The following is a 23,437-nucleotide window of genomic DNA, read 5'->3' on the forward strand; positions in this document are numbered from 1 at the left end:
AAAAAAAAAAAAAAAGAAAAAAGAAGGAAACGAACGACGGTTGAGAAGAAAGCCAAGTTAGGCAAATGTTCGGTTTGTGGGGAAGCCGAGCGGGCGGCGTGGTGATACGTCAGAGGGCCGATCTCGTGGCCGCTTATCTCCCCAGACCGTAAGCGCCCATCCATCCATCTACTCGCGAAATTCCCCCTTACGGCGTCTGGGGAGCGGTGTGAACTGAGCTCTGGGTGTTTTATTCCTTCGGAGACCCTACAGATTGTATTTCTTCTGGTCACTGTAGGGAGGTAAGCGTCGATCTCATCAGCAATGTATCATTGTTGAGCTATTCCCTACTAACTTATCAGCTCCCTTAGGCCCCGGACTAGCCTTCCATTTTATGCTATTTCAACCAAAACATATTATTTCATAACTCTACTCGCTGTTTCGAACAATCATGGGGGCTCCCCGACTTCGAATCGAAGGCGCAACCTTCAAAGACCCAAATAATCGAGAAATTACGCTTAGAGGCATCAATGTCGCCGGAGAAAGCAAATACCCCAAGAGCCCTGATACCCCTTCTTATGTGCCCGACAAGTTCTTTGAGACCGATGACGTTTCATTCGTTGGTCGCCCGTTCTCGCTGGACGACGCACATACACACTTCGCAAGGCTACGGAAATGGGGCTACAATACCATAAGATATATTTTCACCTGGGAGGCTATAGAACACGCAGGTCCTGGGAAGTATGACGACGAATGGATCTCCTTTACCATTGAAGCCCTTCGGATCGCGAAGCAATACCAGTTCTACGTGTTCATGGACCCTCATCAGGATGTGGTATAGTTCCCTTCTACTGTACATAATGCCGAAACGCAGTTTCTGACAACTTCCAGTGGTCCAGATTATCAGGAGGATCCGGTGCACCAGGGTGGACTCTCTATGCAGCGGGCCTTAACCCAAGAACTTTCAAGAAGACCGAAGCTGCTCTTGTCCAAAACACGTACGACAACCCGGCAGAGTTTCCGAAGATGATCTGGAGTACGAATTACACCCGTCTTGTCTGCCAGACAATGTTTACCTTGTTCTGGGCTGGTCGGGACTTTGCACCCAAGGCAATCATAAATGGTGTAAACATCCAAGAATATCTCCAGGGTCACTTTATCGCTGCATGCAGATATTTCGCGCAGAAGATCCACGAGGCCGGTGATCTGGAAAACGAAGTAGTTATCGGATGGGAAAGCATGAATGAGCCCCACAGAGGACTCATCGGTGTTCAGGACATATCTGTAGTTCCGCCTGACCAACAACTCCAGTTAGGGACGTCCCCTACTGCTTTCCAGGCAATGTTAACCGGATCTGGACGAGCGTGCGAGGAGACGACGTGGGCGTTCGGTGGCTTTGGCCCCCACCAGACTGGTCGAGAACTCGTGGATCCCGAGGGCGAATCTGCATGGCTGCCTGCGAGTTATGATGATCACAAATATGGGTGGAAAAGAGACCCCGAATGGAAATTAGGCGAGTGTTTATGGGCACAGCACGGCGTCTGGGATCCGTCAACGGACCGACTGCTTAGAAAGGACTATTTCGCTAAGAAACCCCAAAGCGGCGAACCATTGAATTACGATGTATTCACGAACACATATTTCATGGATCATTATAGGGCGTACAAGGATGCCATTAGAAGTGTATGGCCTGAGTCCATCATGCTTTGCCAGCCCCCTGTCATGGAAGTACCCCCTGATCTCAAGGGATCATTCGATGATGATCCCAACATGGTTCATGCCGTACACTACTACGATGGCCTGACCTTGTTGACAAAGCATTGGTAAGTCGTGTTGCATTGTATTTCGTCAGCACGCCACTAATCGTCCTTCAGGAATCGATTATACAACGTTGATGTGATTGGTGTGCTCCGTGGAAAATATCTCACGCCAGCCTTCGCTGTGAAAATTGGGGAGACAGCGATCCGGAATTGCCTGCGCGACCAGCTCAAGTATCTCAGAGATGAGAGTCTGCGGTTCATGGGAAACCATCCCATGATCTTTACAGAAATTGGAATTCCCTACGACATGGATGACAAACACGCGTACAAAACCGGCGATTATAGTAGCCAGATTAGTGCAATGGATGCCAATCATTTTGCCTTGGAAGGCAGCACTGCCAATGGTTTTACGCTGTGGCTTTATACAACGCAGGTAAGCGAACCCTCCATTTTAAGCTGAAATTCCTCCTCAAGCACCCCGATGGCTGATTCATGCTCCAGAACAATCATGAATGGGGCGATAACTGGAACGGCGAGGACCTCTCGATCTACTCCCTCGACGACCCCGAGCTGCCGAGCGGTAAGCTGTTAGCGATTGAAAGCACATCACATTCGCGATCTGACCCTCATTCTCCAGCCTATTCAGAGAGTCAGAGTAACATGGAAGATCAACATGTGGGGCCCGCGAATCTCAAAGACGCGCTGCGACCAGCGTCCATCACGTCCGAACTCTCTTCTCAGCTGTCCAAAGACAATACAGGCTTTCGGGCCGCGGAGGCTTACATTCGCCCCAGCCCGATTTTCACCAACGGCTCTATCACGCACTATGGCTTCGATTTGCGGAATTGCACTTTCACCATGTCATTGGTGGCTAAAGAAAAGGCCGTCGGAGGGGACCAACCCACCGAGATCTATTTGCCTGACTTCCACTTTCCGGATATACAATCCGTAGTCTCTGTGAGTAGTGGTGAGTGGACAATCGACCATGCAGAGATTGACTCTGTGAAAATCCAACGACTGCGGTGGTGGCACCCAGAAGGGAAACAGGAAATCAAGATTCAAGGAGTCAAACGCAAGCCAGGCAACTTGACCAAAGTCTCCGGAGAAGATTTAACCTATCTGGAACAGTGCCAACGTGGAGCCTGTACTATCATGTAGGGAGGATTCAACTGAGATGTTGCTCAGTTCTGACTGTGGTTGGCGCATTGGGAGTTGAGACTTTTCCTTTATCGATGTGCCGAATTATAGGCATTTTGCTCTTTGGTTATATAATTTTCTTTGGCTTTGTTTTCTCCGATTGAATAAAGGGGAAAAGAATGTCAATGATTTAAACTTTCTTGATGATCAGATAATAAGGGTCAGGGGCAACGACTTCGAAGTAGGCCTGAGGCTGAACCAGAACGAGAATTTGACCTAAAACAAAAGTGAGAATCGGTCAATGTAATTGCGATTATGATAATTCACTCGTTTGCGTCCGCGAATCACATTGACCCGAGTCGCCTACTATAGAAACAGAAGAAGAGAGAGGGTAGGTATAAATACCTGGGAAGCGGTGTGGGCGGAACCCCTCCGAGAGTCGGTGTGGTGATTGGAGCGGCAGCGCGTGGAAAATTCAGTGAAAGCATCTGAAAGGGTAAAAGGTGGGCGGGCGTTTGCCTGATTCTTATTCCTGGTTACTTTACTTTTTGGTTCCCTCTTTCCCAATCACAACAACGCCCGCCTCCTGTCTTAGAAAAACTACTACTAGTCTCCCAGCCCTGAAGCTCTTTCCCTTAGAGTGGTGTATATTGATCTGCGTTCTTCGTCAGGGTTATTAATCCGTCAATTAAGACTCGTTTTCCGGGGCGGGATTCCGGACAGGCAAGAAACACTGAGCCGGACGTGCGCAGGTGCTCTTCTGGACCGTGGTCCGCCCGCTGGAACTATTTGATCACGGGTACTTGTTGATGATCTGCTGCACCTCGTTCGATCCTGTCAAACAAAACTTAAAACAAGACAGCCTAAAAAGAAAAGAAGAAGAAAAAAAAAAAAGAAAAAGGGTCGAAAAAACCTTAGGAGCTTGTCTGAAGCCTAGATCATGGTCAGATTGCTCCAACGACTACTTAGAAGGAATTGAAGCAATCATTACTGGACCCGTCAACTAAACAAGCCCCCGGTCATTTTCAGGGTCCGGACTAGTCGAAAATGACTACCGAAGAAGATCTGTCGGAGAGCCGCATCGCAGACATCGTTCGCGCTCTGGAACTCATCCACAGTCCGTCTTCCACCAATGAGCTCCGGAGGGAGGCGTTGACGTTTGTTGAGTCGCAAAAGGAAAGCAAATCCGCCGCACGCAACGGCTTTGTGCTGGCATCCCGGGAACAAAATGATCCCTTAGTCCGCTACTTTGGTCTGACCCTCTTGGACCATGTCTTGCGGCATACCTCCTTCACGGCTTCAGCGCAGGTCATCGAGCTGAGGGAGCTGGTCCTGAAGCTTGCAGAGTCCATCCGACCTGAGGATCCTGCATATCTCCGCAACAAGATCCCGCAACTATGGGCGGAGATCGCGAAAAGGAGCTGGGGCTTAGACTGGATTGAAATGGACCAAGCACTTGCCCAATTCTGGGGAGCCAGTCTGGTGCACAAAGAGTTGGTTCTCTCTATTCTAGAAACTCTATCGGAGGACATCTTCTACCGGGAAGATACTGTTTCCTCGTTGCGAGGAACGGATCTCAACCGAGCTCTGGTTGAGATTTTTACGCCGCTGTCGGTTTTTGAAGAGGTTTACCCGAAAAGGGATAACCACGTCGCGCTACGGTACGGCTCTGATGGCTGGCTGCCCCGAATCTGCGAGTTCCTCCAATATTGTATTGAGAATCTACAAAACTCAAAACAAGCGAAAGATGCGGCGCTCAAAGCGCTTGCGACTCTGAAATCTGTTTTGCTGTGGGCAATTCCTAAGGCCATTATTTCCTCAAACTGTGTCCCTGCTATCGCTAGAGCTTTCACATGTTCAGATGAGCAAGTATTATTGGCTGCCGTCGAAGCCCTGCACTCGTTATATAGCAGATCCAACATGGATATGGAGAGTTTCCAACCTCTTGTACATTTGATGTACGAGACCGAGTGTCTAGATATTATGCAGAAATTATACCAATGGTCTATTGTGGGGCCTGACGACATTGACGATACCCGGTACATGATCTCGAAGAAGCTGTCCGAGATGCTATCGTACATCGCAGGATTCTTAGAGGAGAAGGGCTTTTCTCTAGAGAGCGCGCATGGCATGAATCTGCCTTTCTTCTTCCACCTGACAATAAGTGTTATTCAGCATCAGAGCTTGATGGTCTCGATCCCCGTCCTCCACGTGTGGTCCAAATTGTTAGCTTCTGAAAGAATAGGAAACACTGATCTGGTTACTGGCTTGATTCCTTCGCTACTAGAGATCTGCACCCAACGGCTGGTCCGTTGGGAGGCCCTACCAGCGGATTCCGATGATCCCACAGTAGCATTTTTAAATGACGATATCGACACTGTCCCGGAAAGACATGCTTTTGTGGGCAATTATCGCAGATATTGCTCATCAATTATCGAAACGATCGTCCAGAAACGGCCACAGGAAGCCATCCCCCATATCCTGTCAGGTGTTGATACTAATTTGAACAACCTCTACAATGGAGTTGAGCCTTTCAACGGTGTGTTTGGCTCTGGGAACTGTGAAAACTTTGGGCTAACATTTAAAAACAGCAAAATCTTTTTCTAAGAGCTCAATTCCTCTGATGCGCGCCGATACACAGTTTGCCGTCGTAGAAGCAACTCTTAAGGGGTATAACAAATGGGTGTCCGCCCACGGAAAAATGCCCCAGCAAGATGTAAGTACTGTCAACATCACCAAATTACATGCCATTGATAAGGAACAGGAGCAAAAAAGAAGTGACCTGGAGGGTATCTTGGAGAAATGGGCTTTCTCATTAATGCAGCGGAGCTTCGAGGTTTGATTGTGCACTTAATAGGGATGGTCGAACACCGCATCGCTAATTGGAGATTCAGGACCCGATTCTCAAGCAGAGAGTTATTAAACTTATTGTTGATATCTCATCAAAGGCTCTCGACAAGGCCCCTAGCTTTGCGCTCAAAGTCCTCGAATACATTCTCATGACTCGACTTCCTGATCAGCCCGAGTTTCCTGCCTACTCTGAGGCCGTGAAAGAACTGCATGGCTTATCCAGTCATGAGCTCAGGCGCCTGGCAATGCGCTATTCAGAGTATTTCGCCGTAAGTTTAGAGCAAATATCTTTCTAGGAGAATGCAGGACTAATGGGGTGTGAAGACATTCTACGACGTACTCGAACCGAAAGTCAAGGAGATCAGCCTCGCCAACCGGGTGGATGACAAACTCCAAATGGAGCTTACCTCTATTCTTCTCATAATCATGTATTAACCATAACTTTACCCGCCGTTCGGAATGCTTTCATACTGACCCTGCTAGGCAACGCGCGAATAACGTGGAACCATATCTGCGCCAGTCCCGCTTGGCATCGTTCATAGAGCCCATAAGGCAGGCTTGGCAAGATGAAGAGTTCCGGCAGATGAGCTCCTCTTTTGAAGGATTTTGCTCTATGCTTGGACTACAGAGTGTGGGACCGTTCATGCAAGCTCAACATGCCCAAAAGTTGGAGGACTGGGCGTCCGTACCTCTTGACAGCGAGGGTAAGCGGATCCAGGAGGAGATGACTAGAAAATTCCAGGTAATCCAAATATGAACCGTGACAGCCCGAATAGATTCTGACAGCTAGTCTAGCTATTGCCTTTGAGAGGCACAAAGACGATGCTTGCTGTCTCCACGGATAAGCTCAAAAAGAGTGAACAAGCATACGAGCTTGCGTGCAATGTCTGGCATGAGACTATTCCAATTATATTGCCGACATTGCTAGAGCTTGTCAGGTAAAATGGTTTAACTATTATATCTTGAGCCACGTAGCTAACCTATCCCGCAGCAATGCACATGCTTTCCACAATCCGGCCAATTGGGGCGGTCTGCCCGGTGAAATGCGGACGGTCGTTGAGCGCATCTTAACCGATAGATTCTGGCAAGCAGGCATATCTACTGGTAGCCGGGATGAGTTTTACGCCAAAATCACCGCATCACGGGCATCGCTTGAAGGCTTTGCATCCTCGGTCAGGGGTAAGATCAGAGCAGTTAGAGAATCCTGCTACTCGATGCTCTATAGCATGAGTAGACTACGGGAGCACTTCTATGGGTTTGCGGAACTTCCAGGGCCTTTGTCTCAAGCTCTATTCAAGGATTCGTCCTGCCTTTCTTCACACCAGTTCTCGGTGCTTCTCAATATTGCGAGATGTTTAATTGACGATTGCCCTGTTCGCTTCCGTGGTCACTTCTTGCCTCCGATGCTGGCAACCTTGTTCACCAATATCGATAAGAAGGTTACATCAGAATGGGCTATGATCGAACAACAGAGAGAAGGTCTTGCTGATGCAGATCTGACTGATGAGATGAAATCCGAAAGTATCCTTCGACAGCTGACATATTCTGCGGTAATCATGGTGGCGAGCCTTCTGGATCCGCAGAGAGGGGGTAAGTGGCCAGATCCGCATACTCTGCTCCTCCAGCTAACATTCCAATAATAGATCCTGACGAGGAACCTGCGGACCCAAGCGCACCACATCCCCAGCCTGCGCTCTCTGACTCTATACGCCATTTCGTCCTTTCCTCACCGGAGATCTTCGAGCCTTTGATGCTTTTCTGCACCCATGCGCTTCGTATGCGTGATACCCGATGCTGCAGCATCATTACACGCGTTATCCGATCCATTCTACAAGACTTCGCCCCTCCCAATAACTCTCCAACAACAGTCCAAATCCGTGAATTCATATGCTCGGAGGTTCTTAAAGCATGCATTACGTCCGTGCATGAGCCCTATTTCGTCGACATGCAAAAAGATCTTGCCCAGCTTATCTCCTCAATCTGGGTTCTCTACGGATCGAGCACGCCCACACCCCGCTCTGTGATTCTCAGCCTGCCTGGGATGGATGAGCAGAGAGTGGCAATGACAGAAGCCTCTCTAGTTAGATCTACCGCTGCGCGCCAACAGCGAGCTCTCATTCTGGATCTTTTGGAAGGTCTGAGGGGCGTGAGCATCGCCGAGCAAGGAAAGATCCTGGGCTCACGAGAGGAACGCCGCAAGGCCCGCAGCGCTTTGCAGGAAAGATACATGACCGCGGAGATGGAAGGCCAGCAAAACAACAAGGTTGATATTAATGACGGGCCGGATCTTACTGGTGTGGCGGACATGTTTGGTTAGAAGAGTCCCCGCGTATATACTGGATAATGACCGCCTCCTCCACTCGCTTCTGTATAGTACGACGGTTCGCGCCATCCCTTCCGTTGACACCCCCAATTCCCTTGATATTACCATTCTGGCTTTTCTGGACACCAAGATAGAGAACACCAGTAAAGCCTTTCATAGAAAGTACAATTTACCTATCAGAATATATTCAGTTCATTCTGAACTGCCCTTACTTTCTATATCGAAAAGATATTGGGATGCTTTTTAACCCAGTAAAAAAAAACACATATTGCAAACTAACCACTCTCCTTTAGACGGTATATCTACATCATACAGTGCCCCCTTCAGCTTTCCTATCGTCTTATTGATCTAACAGGCCTCGCACAAAGACTCCGAATTGTGTTGTAACCATAAACCAGGGCCCGCCCACCGAGGTGCTCACTTAAGCATGCATAGTTAACATAAACGAATCCGAACACATGACAATTGCAATCGCTTATTGAGTGACCTTAGTGGGTGTGTATACGAAGGTAGGGCGGACGAAGCTGCAGAAGTCAGGGATAAGTACTTGCACCACTAAAGCGAAGTAGAGGGAAGAACATACCGCTCAGTGTTGTAGACCTTGGACTCAGAGCCCAAGAGCTCCTTCTCGCGGGCCTTGTCGGCGAAGTGACGACGGACCTGGTCGCGGTCCTCTTCGGCCTGGAGGAGAGGGAGGATGTGGAGACGGCCCCAGACCTTTTCGCGGGCAAGTTCACTATTCAAGTCAATTGCAATCAGCCATTGTGCTTTTTTTTGCGTTCGATCCGGGGAAAAGCGGCGGGTTACGTACTTTTGTTCGCGGATACCGTGGAATAGCTTGTAGTAGCCGTAGCCCATTAAAAGGTGCATACCGACGAGGTAGGTGATGGGGCGGAAACCACGGGCGGGGATGTTACGCTATCGAGCATGTTAGTCATAGCATTATTGAGGCAGTTTCATCGAGGCAATGGAACGTGATAGGCGAGGCGATTCAAGTAGACCATGGGCCCATGATTCCAGGGCAATTGAAACACCCAACGGTGGGAAACAGAACATTGTGCGCATACCTTGTACTGCACTGGCCCGTAGCCCCCAACGGGGGGCATATCCTGAGGCATTTTGACGACTGACGGACACAGCAGCCTTCAATGTAGTCTTGGGGTATCCGTAGGGAAGTTCCGCCGATGATGCTCGACGAAGTTGGAGTGGTGGTCACGTGGTACGGCTTTGGTTTGGTAATGCGGGCTGCGGTGCCGCTCATTGGTTGCTGGGGATTTTTTGGTGCTTGTTCCCGGAGGGTCGGAGCTTGGATTTCTCTTTGGTTTTGAGAAATTACGATTCACCGCGCAGATATTTATTCGGTTTGACGTTGATATAGCACAATGGAGGATGAGGAAAGACCAAGAAAATACCCAAAATTGAGCAATGACGAGGGCCAGGAGGACTTGGAGCCTACAATGACTGGAGCTGTGGAATCCATTCCCCACGAGGACGTCGCGCAGCCCACTACGCAGAACGATGTCGCTACAGTAGCGCATAATGCCAATGATGAGTCCAAGGACGGACAGCAAGCCGTGAATGAAAATAAAGATGATGCGCCCAAAGTATCAAAGAGACAATTGAAAAGACTCCGTCGCAGAGAACAGTGGGATGCCCAGAAGAACCAGCGCAAGGCCATCCGAAAAGAAAAAACGGCCGCAAAGAAACAACGAAGACGCGAGGCATTGAACGAAGCAAGACAGGAAGGTGGCCAAGAAGCAGTAGACCAGCTTCTCCAGACCTGGCTACCAAATCGGCAGAAGTTCAAGCAATCGACTTTGCTGCCGATCACTCTCGTCGTTGACTGTGGCTACGATGACTTGATGCTTGAAAAGGAACGGATTTCCCTTTCATCACAGCTTACACGCTCTTACTCCGATAATAGGGGAGCGCCATACCGTGCTCATATGGTGGTTTCCTCCTTTAATAAATTGCTCAAGGAGCGTTTCGACACAACTCTCGCAAAGTCATATAATAATTGGCAGGGTATCCGTTTTATGGAAGAGGACTTCGCACATGCTGCAGAACAGGCCAAGGAATGGATGAAGGGGCCTAAGGGAGGTCAGTTGGCAGGCATGTTTGCTAACAAGACGGACGCAGCCCCTGAAGACGGAGAAATTGTGTACCTCAGCAGCGACAGCCCAAACACGCTGACAGAATTAAAGCCATACAGTACATACATCATAGGTGGGCTGGTGGACAAGAACCGCCATAAAGCAATTTGCTACAAAACGGCAGTGGAAAAGGGAATCAGGACTGCAAAATTGCCTATTGGGGATTACATTCAAATGGCCTCGCGCCAAGTATTGGCGACCAACCACGTTATGGAGATCATGGTCCGATGGTTGGAACTTGGAGATTGGGGTGAAGCTTTCATGAAAGTTATTCCTCAGAGAAAGGGTGGTACACTGAAGAACTCTGGGCGAGGCTCTGAAGATCCATCACAGGAAGGCGATGTTGCCGATGGTGACTCGGATGAAGAACCGGAACCTGCCGAAAAGAATGATGAGGCTGCTGCTCCTAGTGCCAATTCTTGATACCATATAGATGAAAGAAACTCTAATAAATGTAAATATTTAAAATCTTGACGTTCTGCTCATACATACCACTACTAGTATACAATGCTATCCATACAAACACGTGACTATGCGAGCACGTTTCAGCCACATGGCAGTAACGCCACAGCGCCACAGCGGTTGCCACTGACGATCGATGACGGAAGATCAACACAAACAACAACTTTTCCCTCACTTTTTACCGCACAAGACAAGGAGTGCTCGGGATCAGAGAGTCTCCCTTGCTTCAGTGAATATCACTGTACCGTCATTTGTATCGTCATCATCTTGGTGATGGTCCTCTTCTCTTGATATTATCTCCTCTTTTCTTTCTCTTCTTTTCCCTTTGTAGTCGTGCTCTTCCTTCTCCACCACTTCTCATCTTCCTTTTCCGCCCGAACCCTGTTCATTTCGACACGTGGAGTAAACAGCCGCTGTTGCTCAGACAGCCAGAAATCGCAGCCATGTTTATGATCCGCAATGGTATGAGCTTACTTCTCCCTCCACTTTCCCTTTATCTGCCCCTCTTTTCATCTCTAATCCCTACTACCCCGCCATCCCACCCCTCCATCGCTGTACTACCTCCCTGTGATTTGATTTTCCCTTGACCTCACTACCAAACACTAACGCGTTATATCTCGGCTTCTAGTGAGCAAGTTCCTCTTCGGGGATACTTCCAAGGAGTCTATCATCGAGATCCCTCAGGGCGAGCTTTATCTAGTCCGGCCTCTGTCACCCAAAGGGTACTCGGAACTTATCTTCAAGGACGCGGCCGCGTCGATTCGGCGTACCGGACAGGAGTATCAATATCAACTTGTTATCCAGAGAGCCTACGAGGAGGGTGAGGAAGAACTAAGCGCCGACGAAGACGAACAAGGTGGTGCCGATAACCTCGACAAGGACGAGAAGATCTTTCTTCTTGACGAAGCTTTGCACTTCCGTACTGAAATCCGTGAAGGGGGTGCTAAGGTTCTGGCCTGGAGAGACCTGAGCGGTGATATCGGTGATCTATACGAATTCGTTTGTGACCCGTCTGTGCCGTCGGATAAGATCCCTACTTTTGAGTTGGCTGCCTTCCAGTGCCAGTACGAGCGGAAATACCGACAAAGCTCACAAAAGGCAACCGAGCAGGATCTTCAACAGTTCTCGTATCAAGAGGAGAAGCCCATCCCCTCCGCGAGCCCCATCGCATCACCAACCAAGTCTCGTGCTCACTCGCTTACTTCTGGAGATTCGGCCGCTGCGATGGCTAAGGATGTTGAATATCAGAAGTCCAAGGGACAGATCAAGCCAGCTGATAACGGAGATGAGCCCACTGTAGCACCACCATCGGCAGAGCAACCCGAAGCTAAGGAAGTTCTTGCCAAGGAAAAGGCTGAACTGCATATGTTCGACTTCCCAAGTGGAACGTTCGTTATTCAAGACGCCGATGTGACTGCCACTGTGTCTGAGATCGGTAACTGGGAGTATTGGCTTCAAATCAGTGGTAGTGAGAAGGAATGGCTAGGACAAGCGGTTGTCGCGGATATCAACCCAGTCTTTAACTTTGAATATCTTTCCTTTATATTTAACCACTACGCTGAGGATGGCTCCGCATACTCTTGGCTCCTACGATTCAAGGACCAAGAAACTGAGGAACGCTTCCAGGAGGGTCTGATGCAGGCGCTTTGGGAACAGCTAAACGAAATGAAATGGGTCAAGGTAAAAGAGGATGACCGGGAGTACGTTTTGGATGCGTTCCAAGACCTTACCATGGAGGATGCAGCCGACAACCAGGAAGAGGAAGAAGAGGAGGAAGAAGATGAAGAAGATCAGTATGACGGTCAACGGAGCGAACATTATGACAGTGATGAAGAGGAGGATGATGTGGTTACACACGACGATGACGGTAACGTCAACTCACAACTTGCGGTGGGTTACAAGCATGATAGGTCGTTTGTAGTCCGTGGTTCCAAGATCGGTGTCTTCAAACACACGGCAGACAACAACCTCGAGTTCTCCACCAACATCTCTAAGGTGGAGACACCAAACGGCAAGCTGTTTAGCCCCAAGAAGGTTATGTTGCATGCCGAGGATTCCAACATGATCCTTCAAAATGGTGATGACCCTAACTCTCTTTATCGCATGGACCTGGAATATGGTAAGATTGTCGATGAGTGGAAGGTTCATGATGATATTCCTGTCAGCACATTTGCACCAGAAACCGTAAGTCTAACAATCACCAAGTGTTTATACCTGAAACCTTTCTGACTGTCTCAGAAATTCTCCCAAATGACCAATGCGCAAACCTTCGTCGGAGCATCTCAGAATGCGCTGTACCGGATTGATCCCCGTCTGGCGGGCAGCAAACTTGTCGATGCAGATTTGAAGCAGTATGCCAGCAAGAACGACTTCTCGTCCGTAGCCACGACCGAAAAGGGATACATCGCAGTCGCTTCGAACAAGGGAGATATTCGCATGTTCGACCGCCTGGGAATCAACGCCAAGACTCATATTCCTGCACTGGGTGAACCTATCATTGGTCTAGATGTGTCCGCCGATGGCCGCTGGGTTCTGGCTACATGCCGTACCTACCTTCTTCTCATTGACTCGCTGCAGAAGGAAGGCAAGAACGAAGGCAAGCTTGGCTTCGAACGTTCATTTGGCAAAGACTCTAAGCCTCAACCTCGTCGTCTTGGTCTCCAGCCAGCCCATGTCGCACAGTTCCAGCACGAAACCAAGAAGCCTCTCGCGTTCACCCCAGCTCGTTTCAATACTGGTGTTGACTCACAAGAGACGTCGATTATTACGGCAACAGGTCCTTTCATCGTCACATGGAGCATGAAGAAGGTGCTTGCTGGACGCAAGGATCCCTATACGATCAAGCGGTACTCTGAAGAGGTTATGGCGGACAACTTCCGATTTGGTTCTGACAAAAATGTCATTGTCGCTTTGCCGAACGAGGTCAACATGGTTGCCAAAAGAGCTCTCCAAAAGCCCACTCGTGAAAGCATTGCAGGCCCCCCGGTCACCCCAAGCCGTCGGAGCACTCGGTGGGGCAGCCGGTTGGGACGAGATGATATCGTCAACTCGCCATATTAAACGTCCTGACCCGTTCTCTAGTCAAGTGACCTTGACTGATTTCATTGCTTCGGTTTCTCTTTTCTTGTACACTGCATACCCCCTTTTGTCTTCCTTTTGCTTTTTTTCTCTCTTTTTCTTTTAATAATCCTTAGACCCTTGTGTTCTTGCACCGCTTCCATGATGTACTCGTGCAATTTCCCGTACGATACGCTATGGATGATCTTTTTCCTGACGGCGATATGGCAGCTTACGAATGAGATGGCAATGGTGAGGTTGAACCGTGGTGTTTCTCTAGATAAATCTCTAGTAATACTTGAGCACGAATTATGAATTTCGGATGACATTTCTCCAGTAACGAGTTCTATATCTATCCGCAGATCGACGACCAACTCTACCTGTGTGAAGTATGTATCGTTCATGAAGTAGGAGAAACTTTTCTCTTTCCTATCATTTTGGAAACTATGTAAGATTCAACAGCGGTGCATAACACGATGAGACCAGCCACACCGTGCAAGGGTATTATAAGTAAATAGATATGTCCAAACGACTCGACAAAGACCGGCTGACCGACGTACTAAGCAATGCACACCACAATCTACCAAGATTCTCCACCTGCATTACATCCTAGGATACTCAACCAACCTTCAGGCACCAACATACCATACTTCGACGCTCAGGATATCGAACTTGACGCCCTCATCTGACAAGGGTTCGTTGCCGAATGTCTGGCACCCGGCACTTACACCTTTTTCAAGACTCGAGTCAATCCACAGACCATAATGACCATCTCTACTTCGTTGTTAGTTATCATATTCAGTCGCTGCCAGATATTCAAAAGAAAAGAGCTTACCCTCCGCCCAAACTAAGAAATCCCGTTTCACAGAACATCATATAATCATTCACGCCGCTGTAAGGGAAGGCCTTAAATCGGATCCTCTCAGGAGTACTAGCACCGCTAGGAAGTCCACTCGTGGGCGGAGGAGCCAGCTTAGCATCTCTCGCCCGTAGAGTCGTGGATCGACCAGCATGTGTGGTATCAGCGCTAGGCGGGGGTGGCAGACCGGCGAGTTCGAGCATGGCCTCCGATGGGGGCCCGTCGCGGGGCAGGTTCAGGTTCGTGGGAGGAGCGAGAACGCTCGCGCGCCAGAGGAAGCATTCACCCGTACCGTAATAATGAGAATCTGGATGCGGGGGGTCGGTCATGTAAGCTCCGAACACGGCGCCGGACGGAGAGGCGTCGCGGACGATGAGGACGTAGCCCGCCCGCGGGCTGCGGTGAGACATTTCTCGACAGTTTTCATAGAGGGTGGCGAGCGAGGCACCGTCCCGGTCCAGGCTATAGGCTAGACGCCAGGTGTCGACGAGTTGCAAGCGGGCTGGGACTAGCAGCCGGATTTCCTCGGCCAGGGCACGAGTTAGGAGCTGTTCTTGGAGGTTGGAGAGGTCGCCGGTGAGGGTGAGGGGGGTGAGCGGTGGGGGTTGGAATGGTGATGCGGTTCGAACAGGGGTAAAGATCTGGGATGATGCGGTGGAGCCGTTTGGGGAGGTCATCGAGTGTTGATTGCGGTTCATGTTGTTCTTGGGTTTCGAGGCCGGTGGATCGGTCAGACGACGGTAGAGGCCTGATACGACATGTGTGACGGGGTAGGAGAAGTAGGATGCAGCTGATTGATGAATCTGAGAGTTCGATTGTCGAGAGCGAGATGCGGATCTCGAGCTAGAGGCGGAGGAAGGAAGCTCGGTTGACGACATACGTGCAGCGGGGACGGGAAGGAGGGGACGACGATGGAGGAGGAGGAGGAGGAGGAGGAGGAGCTCACGGATCCAGGGAACGAAAATCTTCAAGTCATTCAATTGGCTACAACCGAGCTACAGAAGGCGGTGGACGAGCGAAAGTGATGGAGAGGTGAAGAGACAAGCAACGAGTCGATCATGATAACAAATAAATTATCTTTTGAGTTTAGTTCCTTTTTCGGGTCACGGGTGGGGTGATCACAAGCCTCATAGGGCAGCGGGACATGGATTTAATATTGAATTTAATTGAATTTCTGGATTTTCTCTTACTGTCAATCCTACAGGACAATTCGTTCGTCCTCATTCCCTAGCGTGTCACGCTTAATTCATCCTAACTGAATCTTTCGTAGTACTACATCAGAAGCTATCTATACTGCACACATAGCGCCCCAGAGATTTTATTTGTAAACGGAGCAAGAGATGGGATATCCGACAACAACAAACATAGAATGAGGACTTTCTAGAAAGTGGAATAGTAGTACGCTCTCATAAATCGTGAAATGGCAGCCATCGGTAGATTCAGGATCCGTTAGGGCGCAGATCCACCGTCTCGAATTCAAGCCCCTTGGCTTCGAACACATGCCCAGGTCGTAGCGCATCGGTATAGGTGTTGGTCTCGGCGTGTGGGTGAAACAAACCGGGCTGCGTACAGTTGAGGACCGTCTTGAGGCCAGGTGGGTCAGTCAATCGGAAAACGCCCCAGTCCGGCGTTTTGCTCGGAGCGCAGACGATCGCAATGCTCTCGGGAAGCATCACCTGGTACCCAGAATGAGTATGCAGATCTCTCGAGCTCATAAAGCAAGTTTGGGTCGGGTGGGTATGGATCCAGCCAAGGATCATTAAATCCTCCGAGTCGCAGTATTCAAATATGGCAGTCTCGTTCACCGTTTCACAAGTGTCCGAGGTGGAGGTTTGCTCGGGGATGAGAAGCCGGGAGATGAATAGAGCGTTGGATATTAAGGTCCCACAAAGTATACCACATGTCTCCAGGTTGCGTCGCGTGTTCGAAGCGGCCAGCGAAAGGAACGTTGATCGCAACTCTGGGGGTAGGAAAACCGTCCGGAGAGGGGTGCCATTCTCCAGGTAGGCGGATGGTTTGAAGGTGAAACTAGATGGGTCTAGGTTTGACCGGCCATCCCCACCATCCGCGACTGGCTTGACTTTCGCTGGAGGAGCCGGAGCTTGTGTTTGAGCTGCGGACGTCAGGGGTGTAGGGGAGATCTTGTCCGGTCTTGGTGGCGGCGATAAGACCACCGGCTGGAGAGGCTCAAATAGTTCTTTTGGAGGCCGCACCGGAGCTGCTGGGAAGGACATCGTCGCATCTCTCGTTTCTTTGGTCACGGAGGGCGCAATGTCTAGCGCCTTCTGACGAGGCACTGTTGGATACTTATATGTGGACGTAGAGGATCCTGTAGTCAACGGCCGCGCTGTGGATTCTGTTCCCTTCTTTTGACGGTCCGCATCGTGCGCATGGTCTATGTTGATCCTCACATTTTGAATCCGTCGACTCAAGTCATTGTCTGTCTCTGGGCCATTCTTGTCCAGAGCGTTCTCCCAGTCACCCCAGATACCTGCCGTGCGCCGACGCTGCTCCTCTTCGGGTGTTATCCCAGCTTGGCGTACAGCTTTCCTGGCTGTGGCCCTCCGGTGTATTTCCGTCCTCGCTAATTTGACAGCCAGGTCTCGGTTCTCGCCAGCCTCTAGAGGCTCGGCAACACCTACTAATGCGGGATCCTGAGGCTGCTGCTGGTTCGGCACGGTCTGGTTCATTCCTAGAGGTGGGCTTCGAGCTTGGCGATCATTCATCAACTCTGTATAGCGTTTATGTCGTTTATTGATTCGAGGTCTGAGGATTTCCAACTTTTCGAGATTTCTGCTGACTTCCTTCTCCGCTTCCATCAGACCTTTCCGATTCTGCTCATCTTTGGCTTCCGAATGCTTTGCCAGGTTTACGAGCACCAACTGAGCATGGCGAAATAATAGGAAGTACGCTTGTTCATCGTGCCCCTCTCGTTCGTATATACGAGCCTGCAAAGGGAACTGCTCGTTAGCCCTCTGAGTAACAACAAAGCAAATGGCATCAAACTGACCTCTCGCAGTAAAGTCGCTGCGGTCCTTAGCCAATACCGTAGAGGAATCGAGGGGTTGTAATCATAGTTCTGCGCCATTCGAGTGATTTCCTCGACCTTTCGAGGGGCTGAGGCCCCCGCGCCTGTGGCCGGAGGCATATGCGAGGCCATGATTGCGCATACGAACTGAGAAAACGGGAGGGAAATCAGTAGTAGAAGTTCCAGTAACACAATATAGCCGGTTTTCAAGCGACTCGTTTGATCGTAAGGTGAAACGAGGGATCATCGAGGTCTGCCGCCAAAGCCCAAGAGACGGCGTGTGGGGACGTTCCGCATCGACGGAGCAGGCAGCCGGACTCTGTGAAAACCTTGGGGAAGGTATATGGCAAGACCAGGACTGATATAATCTGTCGGATAATAATTAATTGCTTAAAATGAAACCGGTGCTGTAAGCACAGCAGATCCAGGTGACCGAAACATGATCCGAACAGGCTGTGACCGAATCGAAACAATGAAACAACAGGTGATGGTTGAGTTATTTTGAGCTCATTGAATTTATTAAATAAATTTCAGAAAAATAAACTGCGGGTCCTTTCCTCTTTGGTCTCCGTTCCCGCCGCCGCGGTTCTTAAAAGCTTCCTCAACTTTTCCCTTTACGATTAACTAGAGGACAAGCACTCTACAAACCAATGATGGAGAGTCGGTGTGGGTATCATACGACATCCCTGACTTGTACTTTAAGATGAGACTCAATCGGTGGACGCCCGTACCTCATTTGCCCTTAACAGAGGCGCTTTATAAGTGCTTCCCATTGACCGCAAAGAGAAAGTCGATTCGGAAGGCAGAAATAGCAAGTGAAAAACTATGCGGTGAGCTACTCCTCAAGACAATTATAATATAGAAGGAGACTCTGATGCGTCGAGTCTCTTAAACAGACGATGTACTTAACCGTCTATCGCCGTTCCTCCTTCGCAACCCTGCCGTGGACATTCTCGACCTATGGCCCGGCGCTGGACTATGGTCATCGAAGATCAATGAACTTCTCAAACCCCGCCGACATGTCCTTATCGAGCCCGAGTTGAGGTTATACAAGCCATTGCTTCTGCCGTTGACAGAGAGCAACCCCAGCTATGAACTACTGTCGGCGGATATCCATGCGATTGCGGATTGGCAAAGTATACTATCGAAGCATTTCCCGGATCAAGGGCCATCGAACCGTGACGACAGTGGCATTTTGCCCAAGAACGATACCCTCCTTATCTTAGCCAACCCGCCTCCCGTTGCCTCCAAAAAGGATCACTATACCCCAGCACGCTGGTGGTCGGTTTTTATGGAGGCCTGCATGCACCAGACGGGGTTACATGCCTATGGAAGCGTGCGTATGATCGCATCACTCCCCATATCGGATGCACAACAGGTCATTCCGCGGACCATCATAGAGCGTAAACGACCGGCAATTTTGACAGAAAACGTTGCATTGCATGCATTTGAAGTCGCGGCTCCAAGAGATCCCAGCGCATGGGCTACACTCAAGGGGTGGGATTTAGTGGCGGCCAATACCTCGCGGGTTGCTCAGAGAGCAGCAGAGCAGGGAGTTCCCACCCCTCCCGGCAGAGAAATACCACCCATCCCCTTGGCCCCAGAAAGTCCTGACCAGGGCACGATACCCGTGCCTTACGTGCCGCGCGCATATACGGAATGGCATGAGAAAGTTTGGAAGAAGATCACTACCGATACGCCTGGAAAGGAAGGCAAACGGAGTCCGACGCAAAGACGAGGCCTAACCCAACTGAACAAAGAGAATCGCGACGTGTACACCCGCCAGTGTCAGGCTACAGCCATCGCTGAAATCGACGAACTAACCAACACCTTGTCCCGGACGGCTGCAAATCCCCGCGAGAGTTCGGCCGCACTGGGGCCCATTTTAGATAAGATTGAGGCCGCCAGGACTACCTTGGATCAGATATCGTCGGAAGTACACTACGAAGTACTTAAGGAAGTTCCCGCCGTTGTTGATAACAAGCGGGGAGCTCTGCAAACCGGAAACTTCGACGATGCAATTCTCCACTGGGACCGCCGCCCGTTCGAACCATTGCTCATCACGCCAGAAGAGCTCTATCCCCGAGAAACCGAGAGAAGCATCCTCTACTTTGAAGCCGACCCAAACCCCGTAGCCGTGCAGAAACTCAACCACTTAGATCCGTCGCAAAGGGATGCCCCTCTTCGCCTCTTCGAAGCCCTCTCTCTCACCATCGGCACCCGTAACTTAATGACAGTAGCCGAGTTTCTGGAACTGGTCTTCCCTGGACGGCCTATCAACGACATCGTCAAGTCCATCCCAGGCCTAGCGGTCTTCGCAACCAAAACCCCCAAGCCGGATTTCGATAATCTGCCCAAGACCAGCCATGGTTCGCCCGAGACCCGCGAACCCCTTGACCCCGTCGCATGCTACCAGGAGAACCTGGACTACGACCTAAGTGACGTACGAGTTCGTACTCTGTCGACCAGTACACTGTGGGATATCTTCATCGAGTACCAGAAGAAGGGCAACACGAGCCTCTCCACGGTGCAACTAAGTCGACTACTCGGTGGGACGTTGACGTCCTTCCGGACTGGAGATCTGGAACTTCGGAAAAGATACCATTAGCATGTCTTATTCTGTACTTGCGCAGGAAACCTCACCGACATCCATTCTACTCACTCTACTCTACCTACCACCTCCCTTTGCCGCTCCGTGCGGGGAGGACTTTATACCCAAATCTCCGGGATGTATGCTATGCTTTATGAGCTGTTTATCTTGTATTATACTGTATAACGGTTACGATCTATAGACATATCCGCCTATATAATCACTTTTGATAGACTATCGAGATGTGGAAATCTTACATTTTTGACATAGTCCAATGTTTTATTTACGAGTCTTGTATTATCATCCCATGTAAGGTTTGTGGGGCTAAAAAGTTCCAATTGATATTCTAATACATGACAAGAAGTGAAAGCAATTGAGCGTTTTCCAGAAACAGGTTCTCTTTGATATTGAGATGGTCTAGAACGAAATATATGCTGAACATCCACACGTCGACACATGACAGTCAAATAGGGTATCATTTAGTAGTATATTGTGAGAAAAGAAAGAGAAAATAACAGTATGGGAACGGTAAGATGTTGAAACACGTTGAAGGGAAAAAAAGAAAAAAGAAAATATAATTGAAAAAAGAATAAAAAGAAGAAACGAACGAAAAGAACTCAGTTGGTTCATATAATGTGGTAGAAATCGAAAGATATATAAGAGTGGAAAAGGTAGATGTAGAAGAAGTCTTCGAAAAGAACTGAATCGAGAATAGTGAACCTTTCGGCGTGAGACTTTAGGCCATGGCAGCGATTAGTTCTACCCATTCATTGGGTTGAATACGTTGCGATGGGTCCTTCGAAACGGCAGGCTTGACCACCTGCTCGACAGGTCCGTTACGGGGAACTCGGGAACCATTCGGACCCGATCGAGCAAAGTCAATGACCCGATGACCTTCACGAGCCATGGCGAGGCGCTGCATGTTGCTGGTGCCAGGATAAAGCAGCAAATCGCCTGTTGCCGCTGCGAGGAGGGTGACCGCCAGCGAAAACACATCGGATGCGGGAGTGGGGCTGGTGCCCGGAGAAGTCAAAGATGATACAGATAACAACTCCGGGGCGGCGAAAGGTGGTGTCAAAGCCGTTAATGACGTTCCTGTTTCTTTCTCTGCGGACAGCGAAGAACCGGCGATGTCATGTGCGGATGAAAAATCAGCGAAAAGCGGTTCAAACGGGAATTCGTCGGATTCTATATCGTTGCTAGTCGGTCGTGATCTCAACAAGATGTTATGCGGTTTGATATCCCCGTGCACTATTTGGCACTGCGCGTGAAGCCAGTGCAAACCGGTGATGAGCTTCTTTGCAAGCTCTTGCCACTGAGCCATACCTTGCACAGGATCGAACATGGTCCGAGTGGACTTGTGTTTCTGGGCCAGATCGGCCTTTTCTTCGATGTATGATGAAAGAGAGAGGGGCACAGCCGACATGACTATGGCGTGTGATTCGGAGATGTATCCATGGAAAGGGATGATATGACGCTCCGAACCCGGCATTCGACTAATTCGAGTTAATGCTACCGCTTCGGCATCAAGCACGGCGTGTGCATCTCGTCGCACAGGAGACTTGACCGCTACCACCCGACCTCCACCCGCAGGTGAACTAGGAGGGGTCATCAGAGGTGATCTTGAACCGGGGCGAGACGAAGCTTTGTAGACGACACTCCAAACACCACGACCGAACTCAATTGGGCGACCTTTCGGGTCATATTGAAACTCTAGCTCATCAGAATATTGAAGAGGGCTCGAGGGGCGCACATCGTCCCCAAAGAGATCTCTTGGTTTTTCTCCTTCAGATACAAAGGAGCTTGAACGACTTGATCCGCCTGTCCTCGTACCGCTTGAGTAATTTTCGTCGCCCTTAGTAGGGGTGACTGGAGGAGTCAGTCCCGGCACCACTGTTAGTGGTGGCATGGGTAGAGCCTTGTCATTGTGATTTTCGGTGCGAATCGATAGTCGTATAGGAATGTGCGCAGCCATTTTGAAAATATCCGGGGTCGGTAGAGGGTGTTCCCAGTACAGTAACCAAGCACCCTATGTCAGGTGCAAGGTATAAGGAGAAAGAAAAGAGAGGGTATGGATCAAATGGACGCCAAATCAAGTCACGTTTTGCTTTCAGTTGACTCTTAATAGATACCGACTTGAAGATTGGGTATATATAGAATAGATCTGTGTGTAAGCCAGTGACTAGATCAGAGATGATAGAGAAGTCAAATAAGGCAGTGGACAGCGCCTGGTATATAAAGGCCGGTGGCAACACTGCGTACGGGTAACGTCCGGAACCAAAGATTGGTTCGGAGGAATGAATGAGTCAAGCACTGGTCAGAGATTACTGGAATGCGAGGTAATGTATAGTGTCAGATAAAGATAACGCAATGATAGCATAGTAGTTGATTAGAAATTAAAGATAAGAGAAGGAGGAAAAAAAGAAATCAACAAGAATATCTAGAAAGAGGGGAACAAGGAGTAGAAAAAGGAATGACTGGTTTAGTCTGGACCCCAACGGATTTTATTGATTTATTTATTTCAAGGTTAAAAACCCTCAAAGAAACCAACAGAACAAAATCAAAATAACAATAAAAAAAAAAGTGGGCGATCGACAGATAGCTTAAAATTGTTATGGTGGATGAAACAGGGTAACAACTGCGACTGTTGTAGGTTACAGTGACATACAGCCTGCTGATCATTTCCTACTCCCCACATGGTTCTTCACTGTTGCTTTTTGACAGCGCTAACTGATTCAGAGATCGTGAGATCCTTTCTAGTACTTCGCAAGAGTAATACTAATCCTGGGAGTGACAATGGCACCACCCCTCGGGGATCTCAATCTCATGATAGTTTGCGGTTCCCAGATTCCAGGCATCCCTTTCACGCAGTCTCTCCGGTGAGTCTCCTTTCATCTTTGTTGTGTTCAAGGTTGGTATCAAATTTCAATGCCATACATAAGTGTAACGGCCCCCGAGCGTGCCACCAAACTCTTCCGGGAAGTCCTGCAGCTTCCATCACGGACACTATGCCAAACTAAGCGTTAGTCTCCTGCACGAACTATTCGGCTGCCCGGATTTAGTAAAACCGGTGGATCCTCGTATCATCCTATCGCATCTCTTGCATTTCATCTCCGCCCTTAATTAATATTGACGCCGCTCCGTCGGGGACTGAACGTCACAATTTCTACTCTTCGGTGAAGGCCCTGATTTTCGGAATTTTGATGGGTAAACTAGAAAATTCGATCGAATGGCCGAGT

General features: G+C 49.4%; 8 protein-coding genes across 8 annotated transcripts; 4 read left to right on the forward strand and 4 right to left on the reverse strand.

The window, feature by feature from the left end:
• Positions 1-186: 186 nt before the first annotated feature.
• BDV38DRAFT_255743 (sterylglucosidase 1) lies at positions 187-3,470 on the forward strand. The gene is made up of 5 exons (XM_032055458.1): positions 187-281; positions 351-814; positions 871-1,802; positions 1,854-2,172; positions 2,241-3,470. The coding sequence occupies exons 2-5, from the start codon at positions 431-433 to the stop codon at positions 2,895-2,897; spliced, it is 2,292 nt and encodes a 763-aa protein (XP_031910231.1). The 5' UTR covers positions 187-281; positions 351-430; the 3' UTR covers positions 2,898-3,470.
• Positions 3,458-8,272, forward strand: BDV38DRAFT_255745 (karyopherin MSN5). Its single transcript, XM_032055459.1, has 9 exons — positions 3,458-5,415; positions 5,468-5,592; positions 5,641-5,712; positions 5,771-5,995; positions 6,051-6,154; positions 6,210-6,468; positions 6,522-6,664; positions 6,718-7,316; positions 7,370-8,272. The coding sequence occupies exons 1-9, from the start codon at positions 3,924-3,926 to the stop codon at positions 8,041-8,043; spliced, it is 3,693 nt and encodes a 1,230-aa protein (XP_031910232.1). The 5' UTR covers positions 3,458-3,923; the 3' UTR covers positions 8,044-8,272.
• A 17-nt stretch (positions 8,273-8,289) lies between these two features.
• On the reverse strand, positions 8,290-9,275 carry BDV38DRAFT_255748 (putative NADH-ubiquinone oxidoreductase subunit GRIM-19). Its single transcript, XM_032055460.1, has 4 exons — positions 9,117-9,275; positions 8,861-8,967; positions 8,633-8,785; positions 8,290-8,573 (listed from the first exon to the last, which is right to left on the reverse strand). The coding sequence occupies exons 1-4, from the start codon at positions 9,165-9,167 to the stop codon at positions 8,525-8,527; spliced, it is 360 nt and encodes a 119-aa protein (XP_031910233.1). The 5' UTR covers positions 9,168-9,275; the 3' UTR covers positions 8,290-8,524.
• Positions 9,276-9,431: 156 nt separating this feature from the next.
• BDV38DRAFT_273697 (uncharacterized protein) lies at positions 9,432-13,724 on the forward strand (the record flags this gene model as incomplete). The annotated part of the gene is made up of 6 exons (XM_032057717.1): positions 9,432-10,149; positions 10,189-10,275; positions 10,306-10,554; positions 11,097-11,126; positions 11,293-12,848; positions 12,903-13,724. The coding sequence occupies 6 exons, from the start codon at positions 9,432-9,434 to the stop codon at positions 13,722-13,724; spliced, it is 3,462 nt and encodes a 1,153-aa protein (XP_031910234.1).
• Positions 13,725-14,350: 626 nt separating this feature from the next.
• Positions 14,351-15,458, reverse strand: BDV38DRAFT_286025 (putative oxidative stress response protein Oxr1; the record flags this gene model as incomplete). The annotated part of the gene is made up of 2 exons (XM_032060597.1): positions 14,351-14,495; positions 14,557-15,458. The coding sequence occupies 2 exons, from the start codon at positions 15,456-15,458 to the stop codon at positions 14,351-14,353; spliced, it is 1,047 nt and encodes a 348-aa protein (XP_031910235.1).
• A 282-nt stretch (positions 15,459-15,740) lies between these two features.
• BDV38DRAFT_255755 (putative endosome-associated ubiquitin isopeptidase (AmsH)) lies at positions 15,741-18,120 on the reverse strand. The gene is made up of 2 exons (XM_032055461.1): positions 17,591-18,120; positions 15,741-17,528 (listed from the first exon to the last, which is right to left on the reverse strand). The coding sequence occupies exons 1-2, from the start codon at positions 17,738-17,740 to the stop codon at positions 16,020-16,022; spliced, it is 1,659 nt and encodes a 552-aa protein (XP_031910236.1). The 5' UTR covers positions 17,741-18,120; the 3' UTR covers positions 15,741-16,019.
• BDV38DRAFT_255759 (uncharacterized protein) lies at positions 18,107-20,463 on the forward strand. Its single transcript, XM_032055462.1, has 2 exons — positions 18,107-18,438; positions 18,505-20,463. The coding sequence occupies exons 1-2, from the start codon at positions 18,312-18,314 to the stop codon at positions 20,214-20,216; spliced, it is 1,839 nt and encodes a 612-aa protein (XP_031910237.1). The 5' UTR covers positions 18,107-18,311; the 3' UTR covers positions 20,217-20,463.
• Positions 20,464-20,497: 34 nt separating this feature from the next.
• BDV38DRAFT_255760 (protein kinase domain-containing protein) lies at positions 20,498-22,759 on the reverse strand. Its single transcript, XM_032055463.1, has one exon. It carries the CDS (start codon positions 22,171-22,173, stop codon positions 20,935-20,937), a length of 1,239 nt encoding a protein of 412 aa, XP_031910238.1. The 5' UTR covers positions 22,174-22,759; the 3' UTR covers positions 20,498-20,934.
• Between the last annotated feature and the right edge of the window lie 678 nt (positions 22,760-23,437).

The sequence above is a fragment of the Aspergillus pseudotamarii genome (genome assembly GCF_009193445.1).
Source record: "Aspergillus pseudotamarii strain CBS 117625 unplaced genomic scaffold BDV38scaffold_56, whole genome shotgun sequence".
Classification (NCBI taxonomy): Eukaryota; Fungi; Ascomycota; class Eurotiomycetes; order Eurotiales; family Aspergillaceae; genus Aspergillus; species Aspergillus pseudotamarii.

Excerpts from the sequence above, each read along its gene's own strand:
- BDV38DRAFT_255743 (XM_032055458.1), top strand. The coding sequence starts at position 431 with ATGGGGGCTCCCCGACTTCGAATCGAAGGCGCAACCTTCAAAGACCCA. Across the intron at positions 815-870 it reads TGGACCCTCATCAGGATGTG|TGGTCCAGATTATCAGGAGG; the intron begins GTATAGTTCCCT and ends GACAACTTCCAG. Across the intron at positions 2,173-2,240 it reads TGTGGCTTTATACAACGCAG|AACAATCATGAATGGGGCGA; the intron begins GTAAGCGAACCC and ends TTCATGCTCCAG.
- BDV38DRAFT_255745 (XM_032055459.1), top strand. The coding sequence starts at position 3,924 with ATGACTACCGAAGAAGATCTGTCGGAGAGCCGCATCGCAGACATCGTT. Across the intron at positions 5,593-5,640 it reads GAAAAATGCCCCAGCAAGAT|GAGCAAAAAAGAAGTGACCT; the intron begins GTAAGTACTGTC and ends GATAAGGAACAG. Across the intron at positions 5,713-5,770 it reads TAATGCAGCGGAGCTTCGAG|GACCCGATTCTCAAGCAGAG; the intron begins GTTTGATTGTGC and ends TTGGAGATTCAG.
- BDV38DRAFT_255760 (XM_032055463.1), bottom strand. The coding sequence starts at position 22,173 with ATGGCTGCGCACATTCCTATACGACTATCGATTCGCACCGAAAATCAC.
- BDV38DRAFT_255748 (XM_032055460.1), bottom strand. The coding sequence starts at position 9,167 with ATGCCTCAGGATATGCCCCCCGTTGGGGGCTACGGGCCAGTGCAGTAC. Across the intron at positions 8,968-9,116 it reads ACGGGCCAGTGCAGTACAAG|CGTAACATCCCCGCCCGTGG; the intron begins GTATGCGCACAA and ends CATGCTCGATAG. Across the intron at positions 8,786-8,860 it reads CACGGTATCCGCGAACAAAA|TGAACTTGCCCGCGAAAAGG; the intron begins GTACGTAACCCG and ends TGACTTGAATAG.
- BDV38DRAFT_255755 (XM_032055461.1), bottom strand. The coding sequence starts at position 17,740 with ATGGCCTCGCATATGCCTCCGGCCACAGGCGCGGGGGCCTCAGCCCCT. Across the intron at positions 17,529-17,590 it reads CAGCGACTTTACTGCGAGAG|GCTCGTATATACGAACGAGA; the intron begins GTCAGTTTGATG and ends TTCCCTTTGCAG.
- BDV38DRAFT_255759 (XM_032055462.1), top strand. The coding sequence starts at position 18,312 with ATGAGACTCAATCGGTGGACGCCCGTACCTCATTTGCCCTTAACAGAG. Across the intron at positions 18,439-18,504 it reads AGCAAGTGAAAAACTATGCG|ACGATGTACTTAACCGTCTA; the intron begins GTGAGCTACTCC and ends TCTCTTAAACAG.